The sequence below is a fragment of the Electrophorus electricus genome, chromosome 2 (genome assembly GCF_013358815.1).
Source record: "Electrophorus electricus isolate fEleEle1 chromosome 2, fEleEle1.pri, whole genome shotgun sequence".
Lineage (NCBI taxonomy): Eukaryota > Metazoa > Chordata > Actinopteri > Gymnotiformes > Gymnotidae > Electrophorus > Electrophorus electricus.
The window spans coordinates 13,619,949-13,637,077 of NC_049536.1; the positions used below are offsets into that span (position 1 = coordinate 13,619,949).

At 38.6% G+C, this 17,129-nt stretch overlaps 1 protein-coding gene and 1 long non-coding RNA gene across 2 annotated transcripts in view; one reads left to right on the forward strand and one right to left on the reverse strand.

Annotated features, from left to right (window-relative positions):
* Positions 1-4,193, forward strand: part of LOC118240437 — a 4,484-nt gene extending 291 nt beyond the window's left edge. The window contains exons 1-3 of the long non-coding RNA XR_004775415.1: positions 1-671; positions 1,754-1,833; positions 4,170-4,193. The exon at positions 1-671 is cut by the window's left edge and continues 291 nt beyond it. This is a non-coding gene — a long non-coding RNA (uncharacterized LOC118240437). The remainder of the gene's footprint in view (positions 672-1,753; positions 1,834-4,169) is intronic.
* Positions 1-16,913, reverse strand: part of plxnc1 (plexin C1) — a 27,402-nt gene extending 10,489 nt beyond the window's left edge. Inside the window, exons 1-22 of the mRNA XM_035520840.1 lie at positions 14,657-16,913; positions 14,366-14,497; positions 13,839-13,973; positions 13,480-13,580; positions 12,111-12,213; positions 11,787-11,943; positions 11,326-11,428; positions 10,702-10,795; positions 9,838-9,876; positions 9,301-9,431; positions 9,036-9,212; positions 7,623-7,719; positions 6,626-6,805; positions 6,208-6,363; positions 5,856-5,961; positions 5,641-5,742; positions 4,770-4,873; positions 4,635-4,676; positions 4,135-4,256; positions 3,685-3,883; positions 2,737-2,889; positions 1,656-1,824 (exon numbers count right to left, since the gene is read on the reverse strand). Coding sequence (XP_035376733.1) covers positions 1,656-1,824; positions 2,737-2,889; positions 3,685-3,883; positions 4,135-4,256; positions 4,635-4,676; positions 4,770-4,873; positions 5,641-5,742; positions 5,856-5,961; positions 6,208-6,363; positions 6,626-6,805; positions 7,623-7,719; positions 9,036-9,212; positions 9,301-9,431; positions 9,838-9,876; positions 10,702-10,795; positions 11,326-11,428; positions 11,787-11,943; positions 12,111-12,213; positions 13,480-13,580; positions 13,839-13,973; positions 14,366-14,497; positions 14,657-15,652 — 3,598 coding nt within the window. The 5' untranslated portion in view covers positions 15,653-16,913. The remainder of the gene's footprint in view (positions 1-1,655; positions 1,825-2,736; positions 2,890-3,684; positions 3,884-4,134; positions 4,257-4,634; positions 4,677-4,769; positions 4,874-5,640; positions 5,743-5,855; positions 5,962-6,207; positions 6,364-6,625; positions 6,806-7,622; positions 7,720-9,035; positions 9,213-9,300; positions 9,432-9,837; positions 9,877-10,701; positions 10,796-11,325; positions 11,429-11,786; positions 11,944-12,110; positions 12,214-13,479; positions 13,581-13,838; positions 13,974-14,365; positions 14,498-14,656) is intronic.
* Positions 16,914-17,129: the final 216 nt, after the last annotated feature.

Genomic DNA, 17,129 nt, shown 5'->3' on the forward strand with positions numbered 1-17,129 from the left:
ATGTGGCTATGTCGATCAGCGACGCCGCAGGGAGGTCTGGAGGCGTGGCTTCGGCGGTCAGCGGTGCTTCCGTGGGGGTCCAGGAGCGCGCCTGAGATGGTAAGCAGCGGGTCCAGGAGGTCCGGAGGCGGGGCTGCGCCAGTCAGCAGCGCGTCCAAAAGGTACGGAAGTGGGGCTGCGCCAGTCAGTGGCGGGTCCGGGAGGTCCGGAGGCGTGGCTGCGCCGGTCAGCGGTGCTGCAGGAAGGTCCGGGGGCGCAGCTACAGGAACGGACTTGACACAGGACACAGGAACAGGTTGAGTTACATCTCGGGCAGTGAGAACAGGCTGGGCGGCCTCCGCTAGGCCGGGAACAGGAACAGGACTGACGGCAACGGGTGTCCTGACGGAGACGGGCGATGCCTCTCCTGCTGGGAACAGGAACTGGATAAGGACGGATGGCGTCTCTCCCGCCGGAGGCAGGGACCGGCTGGGCGGTGTCTCTCCCGCCGGAGGCAGGGACCGGCTGGGCGGCGTCTCTCTGGCTGGGTGGCTGAGAGAGGAGTAGCTACAGAAGGTGGATTTGGTGGGGTGGCAGCAAATCGTGCTGTTAACAGCTGGAGGAACCCTTCCAATGTCCTAGCCTCTTGAGCTCTGTGCTGAAGCATTTTCAGCTCACTCTAGTGCTTTCCCGTGAGTAAAGGTTTTCATAAACAGTACTTTTACTAGTTTGAGGGGGATTAGGGCAGGTCGGTTTCCAAACGTATATGAGGCACTGCATAATAAATCTGACTTGTCCTCCCCATCATGCTCACTTGGGGGTGGCCATAAGTGGGGGTAAAACCAAAGGCTTCCCATCCTTAACCCTAGAGAGCAGAGCTTTGATATAATCCAAATCTTTTTCTGGGAGCAGACCAGTCTCCCTCGCGGCGGGGTGTGAAGGCGGCTGAACTGAAGTGGACGCACCACGACGTGACTTAACGAGGCCCTCCTGCTGCATTCTCATTAGCTGGCTGTTATTCTGTAATGTTATAACAGGGACAAAGCAAGAGGCAGAACACAAATGCAGGAGGCTACTTAGTGAGCGAGGGTAACAAAAATACAGAAGGCTAATAAACAGAGACAAGGGGAGAATACTGAAGCAAAGTAACACACGAACTAAGTATGCAAATATGACGACTCCACGCATGAGCAGAATTACCAAGCTTACCAAAATAACAGACAACATGGGAAACATGAGCTTAACATGGGCTTAAATAACCAAAAGAATGAAGCACTAATATGAACAGGGAGAACCGTGACTGAAATGAAGGAACGGACGGGGTGGAGAAAGGAAGTAAAGGGACACAGACACGAAAGCACGAAAACAAACTGATATTTTTAGCTTAAAAAAAGTAAACAGAGGGAGATTATAAAGGTAAAAGGAGATTTTGTTTAATAGTATCAAGCAGTAGTTGCAATAAATTTAAATTAAAATGCACAACATACACAATAAATCTGGTATAGACCTACTTAATTACAAACTTGCTTGTCAAAATGTTCATGTTGGTGTAATAGATCTTCAAATTTTCAAATTCAAATTGAATTTCCATAATTCAAATTCACTGATTCAAATTGAAATTCACTATGTGAATATAACCCCCAGAATTGAGTGGAATGGCCTGCAAGCATACTAACCGATGTCAATATCTCTGAGCTGTTTAGTATATGAGAAGCCAAACTTGCGCTGGAAGGTCTGCAGGATCTTGTCCTTCACTTGTTCTATTGTGTCACAGGTCAGAGCTTTGACCTCCAGTGGTTCGCTGACTTCTCCCTCTGTGCCCACAGCAAACAGCACCTTCAGCTTCTGTAGAAGGTGAGGTGAAGCACACCATCATGGTCATATTAAGGCATAAATAACTAACCTAGCAATCACACTGGCTGCACAACAACATAGTTTACTTCTGAATGGTGGTTAAATTGCATTTTAATTCTGTCTATACACTGTTTAGCTGAGCACTAAAGAGAGTAGATTTGAGGGAGGGAGGGGGCAATTGTACTTGTACTGGACAGTGCAGAAGCGCAAGACTCCATGTACAGCCTAGTATTTTAAAGCAGTTCAGAGTATCAAATTCTTCAGGTAATTAATCTGACATTGGCCTATATGAACACAAGTATACTGTGACACTAGCTAAGTTTCAATGAAACTGTTGCTCAGAGAAAAAATGTTAACTGAGCAAAATGATCTCAACACATAGATTGCCCAACATAGAAAACTTGATATTGAAAGCCAGATGCATGTTGTTTAGTTCTGGAGAGTGGCTATGGGAGCTGCCCCTTTCCTGTAAGAAGGAGTCTAGGCAGTGATTGAGAAATGTTCCTTGTGCAGGAAACAAAGTAACAGCACATTGCACAAGTTTCTAATTGACACGTTCAGCATGCAACCATTTTGCAGTGCGAGGGGCTATTCTGTGATCGGCAGGTCAGCAACTTCCTGAGATGCATGTAATGACATTCAATATGTAAAACTTGGCAGTACTACAAAAGTTTCATTAATTTCTTTAAACTGTTGTTTTTAATAAAATTCAAAGTCTCATTAAACAAACAAGTAATGTATGAATACTGAACAGTACTTAAAATATTCATTAATTGAGTATTTTAGTAGGGGAGTACTTATACTCTATTATTCTCTACCTGTGTGAGTGTGTGATATATAAAATAAATAATGTCAGGTCATTTCTGAAAAAAAGCATAAAGCAGAAGAAGAGAAGGTGCAAACCAGGGGACTGAAGTTAAAGTCCTGAGCCTGCCAAAGGAGCCAGTCTTCATTCAGCGTGTACAGAGCTTTCTCAGTCACCGCATCCACCGGTCCTTGTGAAATCTGTTGGGTCAGGGCAGACACCAACAGGAACAGAGGCTGACCAACTGATTCCTGTGAAGGGAACATATACACAGACACACATATGCACACACACATGTAAGGACACAAATACATACCCTGCATTTACAGATAAGCAACCAAAAGATGAATTTGCAACCTTATCTGTCAACCAGACAGTAAGCAAAGATGATGGCATGATTGAAGGCGAGAGATGTAGACCAGAGGGTTAAATGTAGTTAAGTTTAGCTATGCTGTACCAGGCCTGTTTGAGGAGCTGATTCAGCGCATGCATACACATTTTGTGACTTAATTTTCATTGTATGTGTGGAAAATGCTGAGAATCTGAGACAAAGCATTTCTGCCACATCGACGCAGTGCAGAAGCAATTCTGTGCTTTCTGCTGATTTACACTGAGCACTTCTGGATGCTGCATAGGGTGTTGCACGACAAATAAGCCTGAAAACCCTGGAATAAAGGCTTTACAGGGTTGCAAGACACAAAACGGTACCGAAAAGATATCTTAGTTGGCTTAAAGCTTCAGACCGTCTACCGATTTACTAGTTCATATGGATTTGGTTCAGACTGATACAGGTGAGATATTGATAATAGTAGTTCTAATAATATGTAGACTAATAGTAGGCTATAGACTTGAGCATTCTGATAATAATGTTAGCTACATTAGCTACCTAGAGGACAGTACTGGCTGGTTTAGCCTAGCTGGTAAACGGTCAAGTCAAATTAAGGGATGGCTGGCCACTCTGTGGGGTAATTTCACTGATTTTAGGATAGAAAAGGGAGTCCAATCAGATCTAGCTTTTTTATATTTCCTTAGGTGGCAATACTAACCCTCAGAAAGCCATATAGACAGATAGACATCCAATTGGTGAGCATCTTTTCTACAATGGACTCTGTGCGGCGTAGCAAGAGTTTGGGCTGGGCATTGCTGGGCTGATCCATCAGGCTCTCCAGGAGGTCCTCCATCACCTGTGTCAGGTATGGCAGGTCATTGTGCAGAGCTACCGTTAACAGTGATGCCACTGCACACCTGAGAGACATTGGGAAGCAAAGAGTCAGGGAGTACACAATCAACAAGACCTTCACTCCCTGTTAGCTTAGCAGCATCTCAAAAAATGATTAAAATGAAACTTAAAACAAAAGTTAAAATGAGGCAAATTAAAGCATAATACAACCGAAAAATCAAAGGAAGCAATCATAAAAGTAATTTACTACTAGTTCCCTCACTAGCTCTTTCAACATTTGGGAGCATGTATTTGTATCCCAAGGTGTAAGACTCACTTGTCCTTTATGGTAAAGTTATTTTGCTCCTCCAGTGTATGGACGAAACAAGTGAGGAACATCTGATTTCGGATCAGAGCGGAGAGGGCCTGGCATCTCTCATCAAGCTCCATATTCGCAAGCTGATTCAACACACCACCAGCAACACACAGGCAGAATGCACACATCTGCTCAAACTCACAATGCTCCACAAGCTCTGAAACCTTAACCAGTGCCAAACTTGTCCTGCCCCACACACTGACTTGAGCTGCATTACCTGCATACGTGAATTCATTTTAAAAAATCCCATGAAAGTTTATTTAGTCAGAACATCAGTCAAGTCCTAATTTTTAAAATAGTAAACAAAACAGAAGTCATCAGACACTAAATGTGAATCATTTGAACTAATTTGGTAAAATCAATTGGATGGTATCATCATTAGAAAAAAAGGCTAAATTAATAAATCCATTATTTAAGAGGTTTAAATGAGTTAACAGGCTTTACAGTGATAGGTATCTCACCTGGCTAATGTCTTTAACCATTAAACTTGCTAAAGGTCCACTCTAAAGACAAAACGAATAAAAGTGTTGAGTAATTCACCAATTCATACACAGAGTGATAATTTCAAATAATAGATAAGATGTATAACCACAAACCTCAGGAAAGAATATTTTCAAAGCAAAATGTTTATAATCAAGGAAGGGTATAGCTCCAACATTTTCAATCAGGTCTGATTTCTCTGTCTGCAAGTCCACAAACCCTGCATACAACAGAAAAGCAAAAATAAACCACTTCTGTAGACTGCAGTTTAAGGAACTACAACAGCTCTTTACTTAAAAAAAACCCCAGATTGTTGTGCCCTTCCATACTCCAGAGTCACTGATCACACGTGAACAAGCCACATGACTGGTTCAAGGCAGCACATCATAAAAACACAGTCAAGTTGAACATTGCTGTCAATTTTTGTTGAAAGTGCAAATTGAACATTGCTGTCAATCCTCATTAAAAGTGCAAGCTTGAAACACCATTCTAGTTGTTTGCTGATGACAGACCAAGTAGAAACTATATACAACTAATGTAATTGTATATTGTAGTATATATATATTTGTATATGTAGTTGCATATTTGATTTTATCTCGGTTTTACAATTACATATTCACATTTGCAACCTGTGTTTTCATTGTCAGTCTTTAAAATATTTCATTGAGTTTGTTTGTGGTTTTGAATAGTAAAAAAACATCATTTTTCAAATCTGATTTTATGTGTTTTGTGTGTTTCTGGGTACAATATGTTGATAAAGTATGTCAAAGTGAAAAAATCACCCATCTATATTATATAGGTGGTGATGTGCTGAAAGAAATACACCACACACTAGCATAGTAAATATTATTTAAAGTATTCAAAAGTGGCCAAAATAGACCAGACTCCTAAGGGCTATGAACTGGGACAAACCCTAGGCTTTCTTCCGGACAGACTGCATATCAATATGTCATATGTTGTTCCATTAGTGTATTCTAGGTGACTGACCTTGTCTGATCTCATTTCTAATTTCACTCTCAAGCTGTTCCAGACGCACATTCATTCTGGCACTCATCTGTCTCTGGCTCTTACGATGGATCCATACTCCAGCTACACAAAATGTACACACATACATAATTTAACTAAGCATCCATATGGCCAAGTTACCAAAAAACAAGTTTGAAAGAATCAAATCTAAAACTCTCTATCAGCTCAGTACTTACCAATAGCACCAAGAAGAATCAAAATGATTAATATGACAAGTATATACAAAAATTTTGTAGCACTTTGGGTCATCTCTAAAGTTTTAGTGTCATTGCCAAATGCAATCTGAAAAACATGAAAGAAGTCAAATAGTTTTTCTGTAACTAGCTGAGATATTTGCTTGAAACTGCATTAAGAATGATTTGCGTCATGAGAAAAAATATATACAATTGTTTACAAAAAGATTTATGTTAAATGAAAAATGCAATATTCAGAGTTGCTCACACTTTTAATAGTACAAGATGCTCAAACAGGACCATAATGGGAACATTACAGTCAATGGTAAAATGATGACAAACTAAACAGCCTTACCCTCAGTGAGTCCACGCTGACTGCCTTTCCTCCAACAATCTTACAAAGGACAGTGGTGGACTTAATGTCTAGTATCAAACACGGAAATGGCTTCTCCTTCTGCAGCCCTAACACATTCACCTCCTTCATACTTAAATTCAACCTGTCTTCTTTTTTCTTGACAGAGAACATGAGAAAGAGAGAGAGAGAGAGAGAGAGAGAGAGAGAAAGAGAGAGAAACACAAAAACGTCACATGACAAAACACAAAAACTCTATCTTTGTTACAAAGGAAGAGTAAGTATAATCAGGCTTGCTAGAGAAGAGCAAGCACTTTAATCTGAATTAAAATACTCCAAAGATGGTCTTGGAACTTTATGATTTGCAGTGCAGTTACAACAGCATGTATATCTGAAAAGAAAGTTGCAAATGGTGCCTTACCTGTATGGTGATGAGCACATCATTGTCAACCAGAGATGTACCAAAGCTGGTGAATTCTGGATCTGGGTGGTAGTAGAGAGTTTCTGCGCAGGGCACTGTTATGTTTCCCACTCCGAGTGATAAATTGAATGGCCCTAGTGCCTGGTATTCTCTCATATTGTCAGAGTGGAACCAAAAGGACTGGAAGGATGGTTAAAAAGCTAGACTTAATTCTATGAACTATAATCTATAGAAGCATAGTATTACCTGCAGCTAGCACAATATATAAGGAAAAGAAATTATAGTTTATAATTGAGGGAATATGGTTTGTAATACATTAGGTGACAGTGGAAACTGTGTGCTAATAATACATTCTTTAATTATATTGCAAATGCATTATATTAACTACTTAATTATAATTACAAAACATAGAATTAATTAATCAATTGTTTTGTCATTGTGGTGACTGTAAACTTGACCGAGAAAGAGTGGTTTTAGACAACACTGCATACATACTCATATTTCTCCTGTTTCAGATGCATGTTTTTATTACTGATCTTTACAGATCTTTATTACAGATCTTTTCAAAGATATTTGCTCATACATCTGCAATAAGTAATTTATAAGATGCCTGTACCCAGATTTTAGTACTGAATGTACATGTTACATCTTAGTTATTTATTAGAAATTTATTGTAATAAAGCTTTTGCTAAAATGTATTTACATCTTAGTCGTTGCTCTAAAGTAGTTGTTCTGAGAAATAAAAATCTTGGTGACTGCCCTATAATTAGTAACTAAAAAGCTCAACACAATAGAAGACAATAAGTAGGCACACAAAGTGTATATGTCTTTGGAGTGGTGGTGGGCTTCTGAGAAAGGTTACGATGGAGGATGTAGGATTGAAGGGATGAAGTGGACTCCTTTGGAAGAACTTTTAAAATCAGTTACAGCAGCTTTAAATAGCAAACAAGAGTCAACTGTCCTCAACTTATTCTGAGGGTTGAGCACCATTTCATACCTTGTTGGCTGAGTTGAGTATAATCTCTTTCGAGGATAAATGAACAGTCTCCGCATACTCCAAATTGGTCCCCAGTACGTGGATCTGCCGTTTACCACTGAATGACAAATGTTAAACACTTAGAGTGTGTTCATACTTGTAATTTGGTTCCCTTGGTTTAGTGTTTAGTGCTTAGTGTTCACACTCACAAATTTACAATTTACAATTTACAATTTTTTTACCACCCCCCCAACAACTGACGTATGACGCACGTATAATACTGTATATATACAGTCTTTAGGCTTAATGCACTTAACAGGGTTGAGTACACTTGGTGGTATTGTTACCATTTGAAAACACAGCAAGCTGTGCACAAGCATGACATGACTGTATGGGGAAGAGAAGTGAAACCAGGAAAGTACATTTCGCTGCAGCACTGGTAGAAGTGGAAGGGAGCAGCTGCCCTAAGCATGAGATCTGTCCTTTTTGTTTCTACAGTAAGAACAAAAGAATATTGTCATCATTTTCAGTTTGCCACAGCCCAGTAAAGCTAGCCAATTCGAAGGGTTCCTTGGAAAGTGAGCTTTTCTTTACGTTTCATTCAGTCTCATCTTTGAAGTATTCAGCCAATAGACTCCAAGAAAGTTCACCAAACTGTGCTTTTTTTTAATTTCAAACTTTTCAGGTTCTTGACAAATGTTTGCATTGGTGTATCTCTTCAAAATGGTACAGACTATTTACATGTATAGTGTAATACCGTTGTACTATGAGACTGTTTGATGTTTCTCAACCCAAAAATATAAAATGCTGCTTAAGTCCACTTTTAATGGTACTCAGTTTTGATAAAAAAGATATACGTATTTTTAGACAAAAATAAATTAAATTTTAATTACATATTTTAGCGGGAAACTGTTTCTTTGTATTGTTCTCCTTAACATTTTTGGTATGGTTTTGGTGTTATGTGTCATGAATGGCCCCTCTTAGCGTCTCTGCCTCCATCATTTCCGTCTCATGTCTTTGTTTTGCTTCCATTTTTCATTTTCTCTGCCTTTCATTTGTATCACCTGTGTCTAGTTTATAGCATGCATTTAAACCATAGCTTTGTCTTTTTCTGGCCATTGTAATCCAGGCCTTGCTATTTTTAATCTAGCTTTCGTTGTGTTTGCTTGTCCTAGTTATTTGTGCACATCCCTGCTTATGTAAGTCGTGTTATTCGTTATAGCCTGCATCCCTTTTTTGTCATCGTGTGTTTTGTTTCTTTTTATTTATCCTGTACCTTGCTGCTCTCTGTGTTGGCTCATTGACCCTGGACCCCTGTAACGACTCTGATTGCGGATTTGCACTTAATATATCTCGCGCTCCTCAGCGTATGCGTCCAGTTTGTGATCGCTCCGCGTTACATTATGACCGTCAGAGATTTTCACTGTGCTTTACCTGGCCCATGTATTTATAGGCTGCAGTCCAGTACACGTGGGCTGGGAGCCGTAGGTGATGGTGGCGTTGCTATGACAACTCCCGTCTGCTGTCACCACACACACCCTGACAGCGCCTTTATTTCCTCTTGGAATGTTGAACCTCAGAGTGTCAGTGGAGCGCTTTAACAGCGGAGACCTGGGGAGTTAAACAGCAAGAATAAATTAAAAAAAACAACAAATGTGTCTCTATACACACCAATACACACACCACCTGTAACACTCACTCCGTTGGATTGCAGGCCATGATTCCTTGGAAGCGAATTTTCACAACTTGTTCCAGATTTTTCCCCTTCATCACTGCATTGTTTTTGCCATGAAAAGAGACCTGACTAGGCCACAGAGAAATGATCTCTGGCTAATAAAGAACATGAACAGAAGAAGTGTTTGATACTGGCCATCTGATGCACCGCCTACAGACTTCCTGCATTGATACTGGCTGTTTGATGCACTGTTAATGAAACGATGACGCCTACAGAATTTTACATTGCATGCTTGCCTCATTATGTACATAACTAATCAACATCAACAATGTTGGTCTTAGACAGAAAAAAAATGTAAAGAAATTCTTACAAATACAAAAAGCATGAGTCATTCTGTGTTTCGTGTTCTAAATCAAACAAATTATCCTGTGCAAGAAGACTTGCTACTCGATTTATGAACACAAATGTCTTCTGGAGTCCATTTCCCTTTTCAAGGCCCCCACTTTCCTCAGACACACACAGATCTTTCCGCCGATACAGTGTATGAGACTCTTTACTTACTGTGTAGTTCTTCCTAGCAGTTAGTTGTTTACACATATCCTACAGAGAAGGAAAACAATAACAAAAAAGCAAGTCAACTGTATTTTATTTGTCACTCAATTCAAATCACAACATTCAAAAATGCCAAACTTTTTTCTTTTTTTTTTTTTTAAAACAGAACATTTTATTGGAGGTTTGTTTGCGATTGTTAAAAGAAACACTGTTTCAGTTGGCAACTGCTATCTTATTCAGGTATACTCAAATAAATGCATCAATGCATTCATTCACTGGACGAAATAACCAATTACCAATACATTTAATGGTAGAAATTCTAAAAAGACATAACGGTCTTTATATTACATAAGTTACTGTTGTATGTCAATGTAACCTGGTTTTCAGCGGTACTCTATTACATTAAAAACCAAAAGGCAAGCTTAAGTACATTATGGTCAACAGTGTGAAAGGCAGTGCTAAAGTCAGCACTAATGGTGTTATTTTACTTAAATCAGTATTTAGCTGTCTCAGTGTTATGAAGTAGAAATATGATTTAAAACAAAAATTAACTACATCATCATGTCACTGGGAATTAAATATAGAAAATTAAGAATAATAAACATAAAAACTGAATAGAAATAACAAAATTAAGACCTTAAGCATTAAGAAATAGTCGTCATGTGCGTGTGCCCTTAAATGAACTGTTCGCTGAATGCACCTGTGAATAGATTACATGATCCTACCTGTATGTGCACCTGTGAACAGATTACATGATCCTTCCTGTATGTGCACCTGTGAATAGATTACATGATCCTTCCTGTATGTGCACCTGTGAATAGATTACATGATCCTTCCTCTATGTGCACCTGTGAATAGATTACATGATCCTACCTCTATGTGCACCTGTGGTGCAGACCCATGATTCCAGGTACATGTCTGGTTACTGGAGTTCCAGTGACACCCAGATGAGACACAGGCAGTGCACCTGAAAATACAACACACACAACCCTGCTGAACCTCATCTGAACACCTGAACTAGTCAACAAGTCATAGGCAGTACACTGGAACATACAACACACACAACCCTGCTGAACCTCATCTGAACACCTGAACCTGACAGCTAGTCATCAGACATACACAATGTGAGATCACACAGATTTCCTACATACCTTTACTTATACAAGTTTCCATGTTTTAGTTACAAAAAGAGTAATTTAATATTTAAACTTGTTGGGCCAGCCAGTACCACACAACAAAATGGTGACTTATATTAAACCATAGCACTGTTCAAACTTGTACAAACTTGATCAGCAAAGTTTTAACAGGATTTAACAGTTTTAATCTGTTTTAACTATTTCCTGCTGAACGTAATCAAGGATATTTCATATTTTGTAAACTAAACATAGACTACATTTTTAATTTGTGAACATTTTTCCAAGTAAAATAACTACTTCAATGACCCCCTAGGGCCACTACAGGTAAGAGAGAGTTTTGAAATGATTTGGGTGCTCTTACTTAGCATATGGTGAGCTCTCTGAGATGTCTGGGCAATTTCTCAGTTTCAGGCTTTCTGTGAGAGTCTCATCTCCAATAGTGACAGTTGCTATGACTTGGCGTCCTGGACATTGAAAACATAATATTTTCTGGATGAATAAATAAATGTTATTGGTATTGAAAAATGTCTCATGAATACTGTTTATTTTCTTGTGTCCTGCATCAAATAATATCTGGATATTACTGTATATTCTTGAATACTTAGAACCACTTTAGGACCGTTATTTCATAACTCTGTGATAATGTACATACTGAACTATTTAGGCTTTATAAGAAAATTTAAACATGCCTATAAATATCAATTATAGTTAACTGAATACAGCTCAATAACAGTAATGATCATGAAAAGCACATGCTCCTTCTTTAGTGTATCCTTCAAGTGAGTCATGATATCTGATAGTCTGAACTGGAAAAAGACTGACCTTTAGATGGCAAGTCCTGGCTGGAGAAACTACATGAACACTTGGGGAAGACTGCAGTAGGAAGGCTGTCACACAGATCCTTACTTCCACTCTTGAAGGTGCATGATAAGGGAAGATGTCCTGTGGCACTCACACTCAGGTGAAGAGTCATATTGAGCTGAATGAGCAAATAGTTAAAGATACCAAAAGGATATATAAATAAACTTTTACTAAGTAAATTACAAAAATTAACAATTTAATACAAATAAAGTCAGTTTAGTCAAATTTCTTGAGTTTCCTGGAAACAAAAAACAGATTTGGCTTTAACAAAAATATGTAACTTACATTTTCAGTGTGCTTTGCCACCTGAAAAGAAATCAGCTCTTTCTGAAAAGAATCTGGAATTGAGATCCAAGTAGAATTTGAACACTCATCCTGGGTAGAGCATCTAAAATGGCCCAAATGAGGAAATAAATATACTGTTGGTTCTTGTTTTTTGGTCTGTGCACCAACTCATTGGATATTTAAATTAAACAAAGTAAATGCAGAATGTTGTAATTTGACATCATTTACATAATGAACCAAAAAACAGGCCACCTTTGTTAAATGGACACAAAAGCATCAAGTAACCATAGCACCCACTCACACCGTAAGGGACATGTGTCAAAATATAACATTTTGATCAAATGTCAATCAGAGTCTAAGGAAGCTACATAAATAATTCCATGACTTTATCAAAAAATTATCAAATCCCCTGACTTTTCATGTTGGGAATAGAGTTTTTAATTCCATGATATTCCAGAAATTCTATGACCAGTTGGAACCCTCATATATGCCCACTGAATTTTATTGTAATTCTGTTACTCTCTGCAGACTTGACCATATGGGCTGTTACTGCATACTTAGCATCCTGTGATAAATCCATATGCACACTTGTACATAATATCTATCCCCAATTTTACTTACTGTACAGTATATCTTCAAACCAGCACAACTGCAAAGTATTATGTTGTTTTGTATTTGTATATTTGCACACAATGGGCTCATTCATGAAACCGTTACAAAAACTAAAGAGACTGCTAATAAATTACAAGTAAAATGGACCCTCACAAAAGCTTTCCACCAGATTCATGAACATTGTGCAAACACCAGATTGAAGAACATTAGTAGAACATGTTTATGTATCTTCCAAAAAAATAAATAAAAATGAGGTGTCTATTACACACTCACACCTCTAACAAAATATTTTAGTAAATAGTTGCCCTGTAGAACCTATTGAAAGTTGATATGAATAATATGTTGGGGAAACGGAGTGATAATACTACATTTCTGCACACATATCTGCAAACCATTGCTTTCTTTAAGTAAAAGTCCCCTTACATTATGTCTTATAAGCTATAGGATATTATGGTAGAGTAGCTGCTGTAATGAATGAGCTGGCTGAATATATAGAATAATTAAATATTAAGCATAATCGTTGGTTATCTTGCTAACTCATGAATGTGGCTTTGTGGAATATCAAAGATTGGGAAAAATATCAATCCAGCAGCAGCATTAACATATTGCACAATTATAATTGTTGCAGATACTTTTGGAGTGATAGTGTTTTAGCATGTAAAATAGTTACTGTAAGACTCAGCATATTACATACAGTACAACAAAAGTTAATGATAATGCAAGATGAGAGATGTGTATGAGTAGATGAGAAACATACTTGCTTGTTTTCATACACCAGCCACAGAGAGGGTCCTGAGAGGACCTGCAGTGTCTCAATGTGCTGTACATGCCACACTGAGTTACTGCCACTCGCCGGATCTGCAACATACACGAACTCTTACATGATCTGATCATGGTGCATACGTTTCCTCAAACTGCAACACAGTCACTTAGTTGGCTTTCATACTTTGAGCTCATAAATGAACTTATTACATACTTCCAGGACACTCTGCATGGATAATTTATTACAAGATAGTTTCACCTCTATTAATTCCATTGTAAAATCTCTGTATGAAAGATATTTTTAACAATACATGTGTTAGCATTAGAGGAAGGTTCCATGGTTCTACAACTCACTTGATTTCTCAAAGCTATGTAGATGTATTTATGATCCACTGGGTCAAAGTGCATTCTGGAAAACAGCATTCTGTCATCATCAGATCTGTATAGCACCTTCATACATCCCGGTCTGAAAGACTTATCCAATACAAGCTGAAAACACAGATAAATAACACAATCTCTGATGTCTGGTCAAGAGAGACAAATAAAATAAACAGCAAATATTTTGCTTATTTTTAGTAACCACATACAAATAAAATGTCTCTGTACATTTCTGCTCTGGATCACCTGTACACAAGCTTATGCATTAAGTAATCAGAGTGTTCAACAAAACCTTAGTGCACTGTTTCAGTGCTAAATATTATTTGATAAACCAAGCTAGAAATAATGTTTCAATAGAAAATCATTGAATTAAAAGATACATACATTCCATTTCAGATATCCTTTTAACTGCTGTCATGATTGGTTTTATTTAATGATGTTATAGATTGGCCATATAACAGATATATTCCATTAGAGATTAAAAGAGGTGCAGGCAGACAGACCTTAATCAGCTGACCATTTCCTGTTCCAATGTACAGCACAATCCACGATCCTTTTTTTTGTGCCGCCACAGAGGTCATTGAACTAAGTTTGAAAACCTCAGACTGTGGCTTTAATACCTTGTCCCTTTTAACCTGCAGAAACGACACAGAAAAAACTTAGAAAGACATGTCAACTACTGATTAAAATATTGTGAATGGGAATTCTGACGATAATGTTTAAGGCATGCAAATCACAGTAAATATCATGTTTCTCAAACGTGCACACTTGAATCGTACGTTTGTGTTTCCTACCTCTGCACACTTTGGATTACATTCGAAATCTGAAGGAACTTGGTTTCCTGGATCGCTGATGTCGAATATAGCCAAAGCAGTGTCATCGTGCTCTTCTTGGGCAGTGAATATTCCCACCCATAAAAGAGGGCTCCCAGAGGAGATAACGGCAGAGGACAAGAGCTTGCGGCGGGGTTTATCCTCACAACACTGTAACCGCGCACCTTTCAGGGATCTGGTCATTTCTGATTTTTTGCGGCTGTTATGCATCCTTAAGAGCACAACACTCGGTGCTGTTGCAGACTTAATGTTGAGAAATAAGTACGAGTGAGAGTGCGAAGATGTTTGAAACCCGTCCACCCACTCAACATCCTTAACTATAACACATGAGTCGGTTGGTTCACTGGCTGTTGTAGAGAAAATATCGCCCGTCTGGGAGTGTAGAGTATTCCACAAGGTTACACCTCCTTGGAAGTTACACCCTGTATCTTTTTTTGCCTTGTCTTCATTCTCCCCGGCAACCAACAAATATGCACCCCTGGATTGTACTCCGTTACTTTGATCAAAATCGACAAGGAATGCCATCGATGATTTATCCACTAATGGTACAACTGACAGAGCCTCTCTGTAGATAGTTTTGGTTATGTCATTTATATCGAGGACCTCACAATATCCACTTGTATCACTTCCACAGACAATCAGTGTACCATTAGCGTCGAAAGGCAATAAAATATTAACTTTGTTTGGATGTGTATGGTTTGGTAAATCCTTAAACTTTTCCTCTACTAGATCGAGACGCATCTGGTGGAGGCGAGAGTCGGTAACAACGTACACCTTACCCTGTCCAACAACAAAGTTCCTAATTTCTCCTTCAAAGTTGTACTCCAACGCGTAAACGCCATATTTAAATAAAATAAGTATTCCAAGAAATACAGCCCTCATTTTGCATTGCCAAGTGGCGAACAATACACAAAATCGAAGCTGTCTACGCGACATGCAGCACTTAGCGCAGTTCATGGAAATGCATCAGAGAACTCTACGAAAAGTAGAAGCGATTACTTCCGCGTCATCTCTTTAACATCCTCAGTCAGTGATGGTTTCCAAATGTGTGTGTACAGCTGCAGCCTAAGAAAACTTTTATTTACAGAAAAAAGATGATGATCCTTAGAAACTGTTCGACATTGTTAGATCCGATCGACTGCAGACACGTAGATTTTCCGATTATCAAGTAAGAATCACAGAAATGTCATTTAACTAATAGCAGTTGTATACCTTTTGCAAGTCCATCGATTCTTCAAGGCTCAGTACTGCACCCCGATGGAGAAATGATTTGTTTTAATTGTTTAACTGTTAAAAATATATAGTCTATATTAAATATATTAGTCCCAGCAAAGTTATTGTATTGTATATTTCTCTCTAACCCTACTATCATAAAGGTTCAGAAGTCAAACCCTACAGTCAACTTAATATAAACCAAGGTTCGTATACACTAATTTTTATTAGAAACACTGCAATTTATGTCCTGTTTAAATTTGGGGTTAGTGAATGAACATGAACAAGCAATGCCTAAACAAGCCATCATAGAAAGGATAAATTAGGTGTGTTCTGTTAGATATCATAAAGGCATTGTTTTACATAACTTGAGATATATAATAAAATATATAATGAACCTTATAAATATACTAAACAGGATCATAATACACAGTAGTAATAAGTAAGCAGTACTTCCTGATAGCTGTGGCAATCCCAGATGATAGGAACCTTAAGATCAAGGAAGCTGAAAATGTCAGCAAATATAAGGGTCTGGAGAAGGGGCTTAGGAGAATGTAGAGCACCAAGACATGAGTGGTACCAGTGGTGATCTGAGCTCTTGGTACCATCAAGAAAGTCTCAAAAGGAACCTTCAGGAAGCTACCAGGTCACCACAATTGCTAATAATAATAATAATAATAATAATAATAATAAACCAGCACACAAATAACACTAGCACTTATAAGAAATTAGACATGTTAGCATTTGAAAAGGCAGATAATTTTCATCTGCTTCTATAGCAAATGTGGAATCAAATGTCTGGTGAAATGCTATGACTTTAAATATTCTGCACAATCACAGATAGTGGTGGAAGGATGGCTCTGGAATTGCCAATCTGCTGTCCAGCCCTAGCATCCCTCCACTCACTACACTTCCTGACTCTAACAGACACCTGGATCACCCCTGAGAACTCAGTGATTCCTGTCCTCTGCCTTTTCATTCACACATTCTCTGGGGTGTCTTGGCAGGGGTGGTGGCACAGGTTTACAATTGTCACAACAGCAGCATTTCACTCCACTTTCCTTCCCTTCTTTTGAATTTCATCCTATTTCCTGTACTTCCCTACCAAACGTCACATCATTGTCATCTACCGCCCTCCAGGTTCCCTAGATAACTTCATTGCATTGACAAGCTTGATGTCCTCCTGAGTCAATTCCCCAGTGAAGGAAATCCATTCATTCTC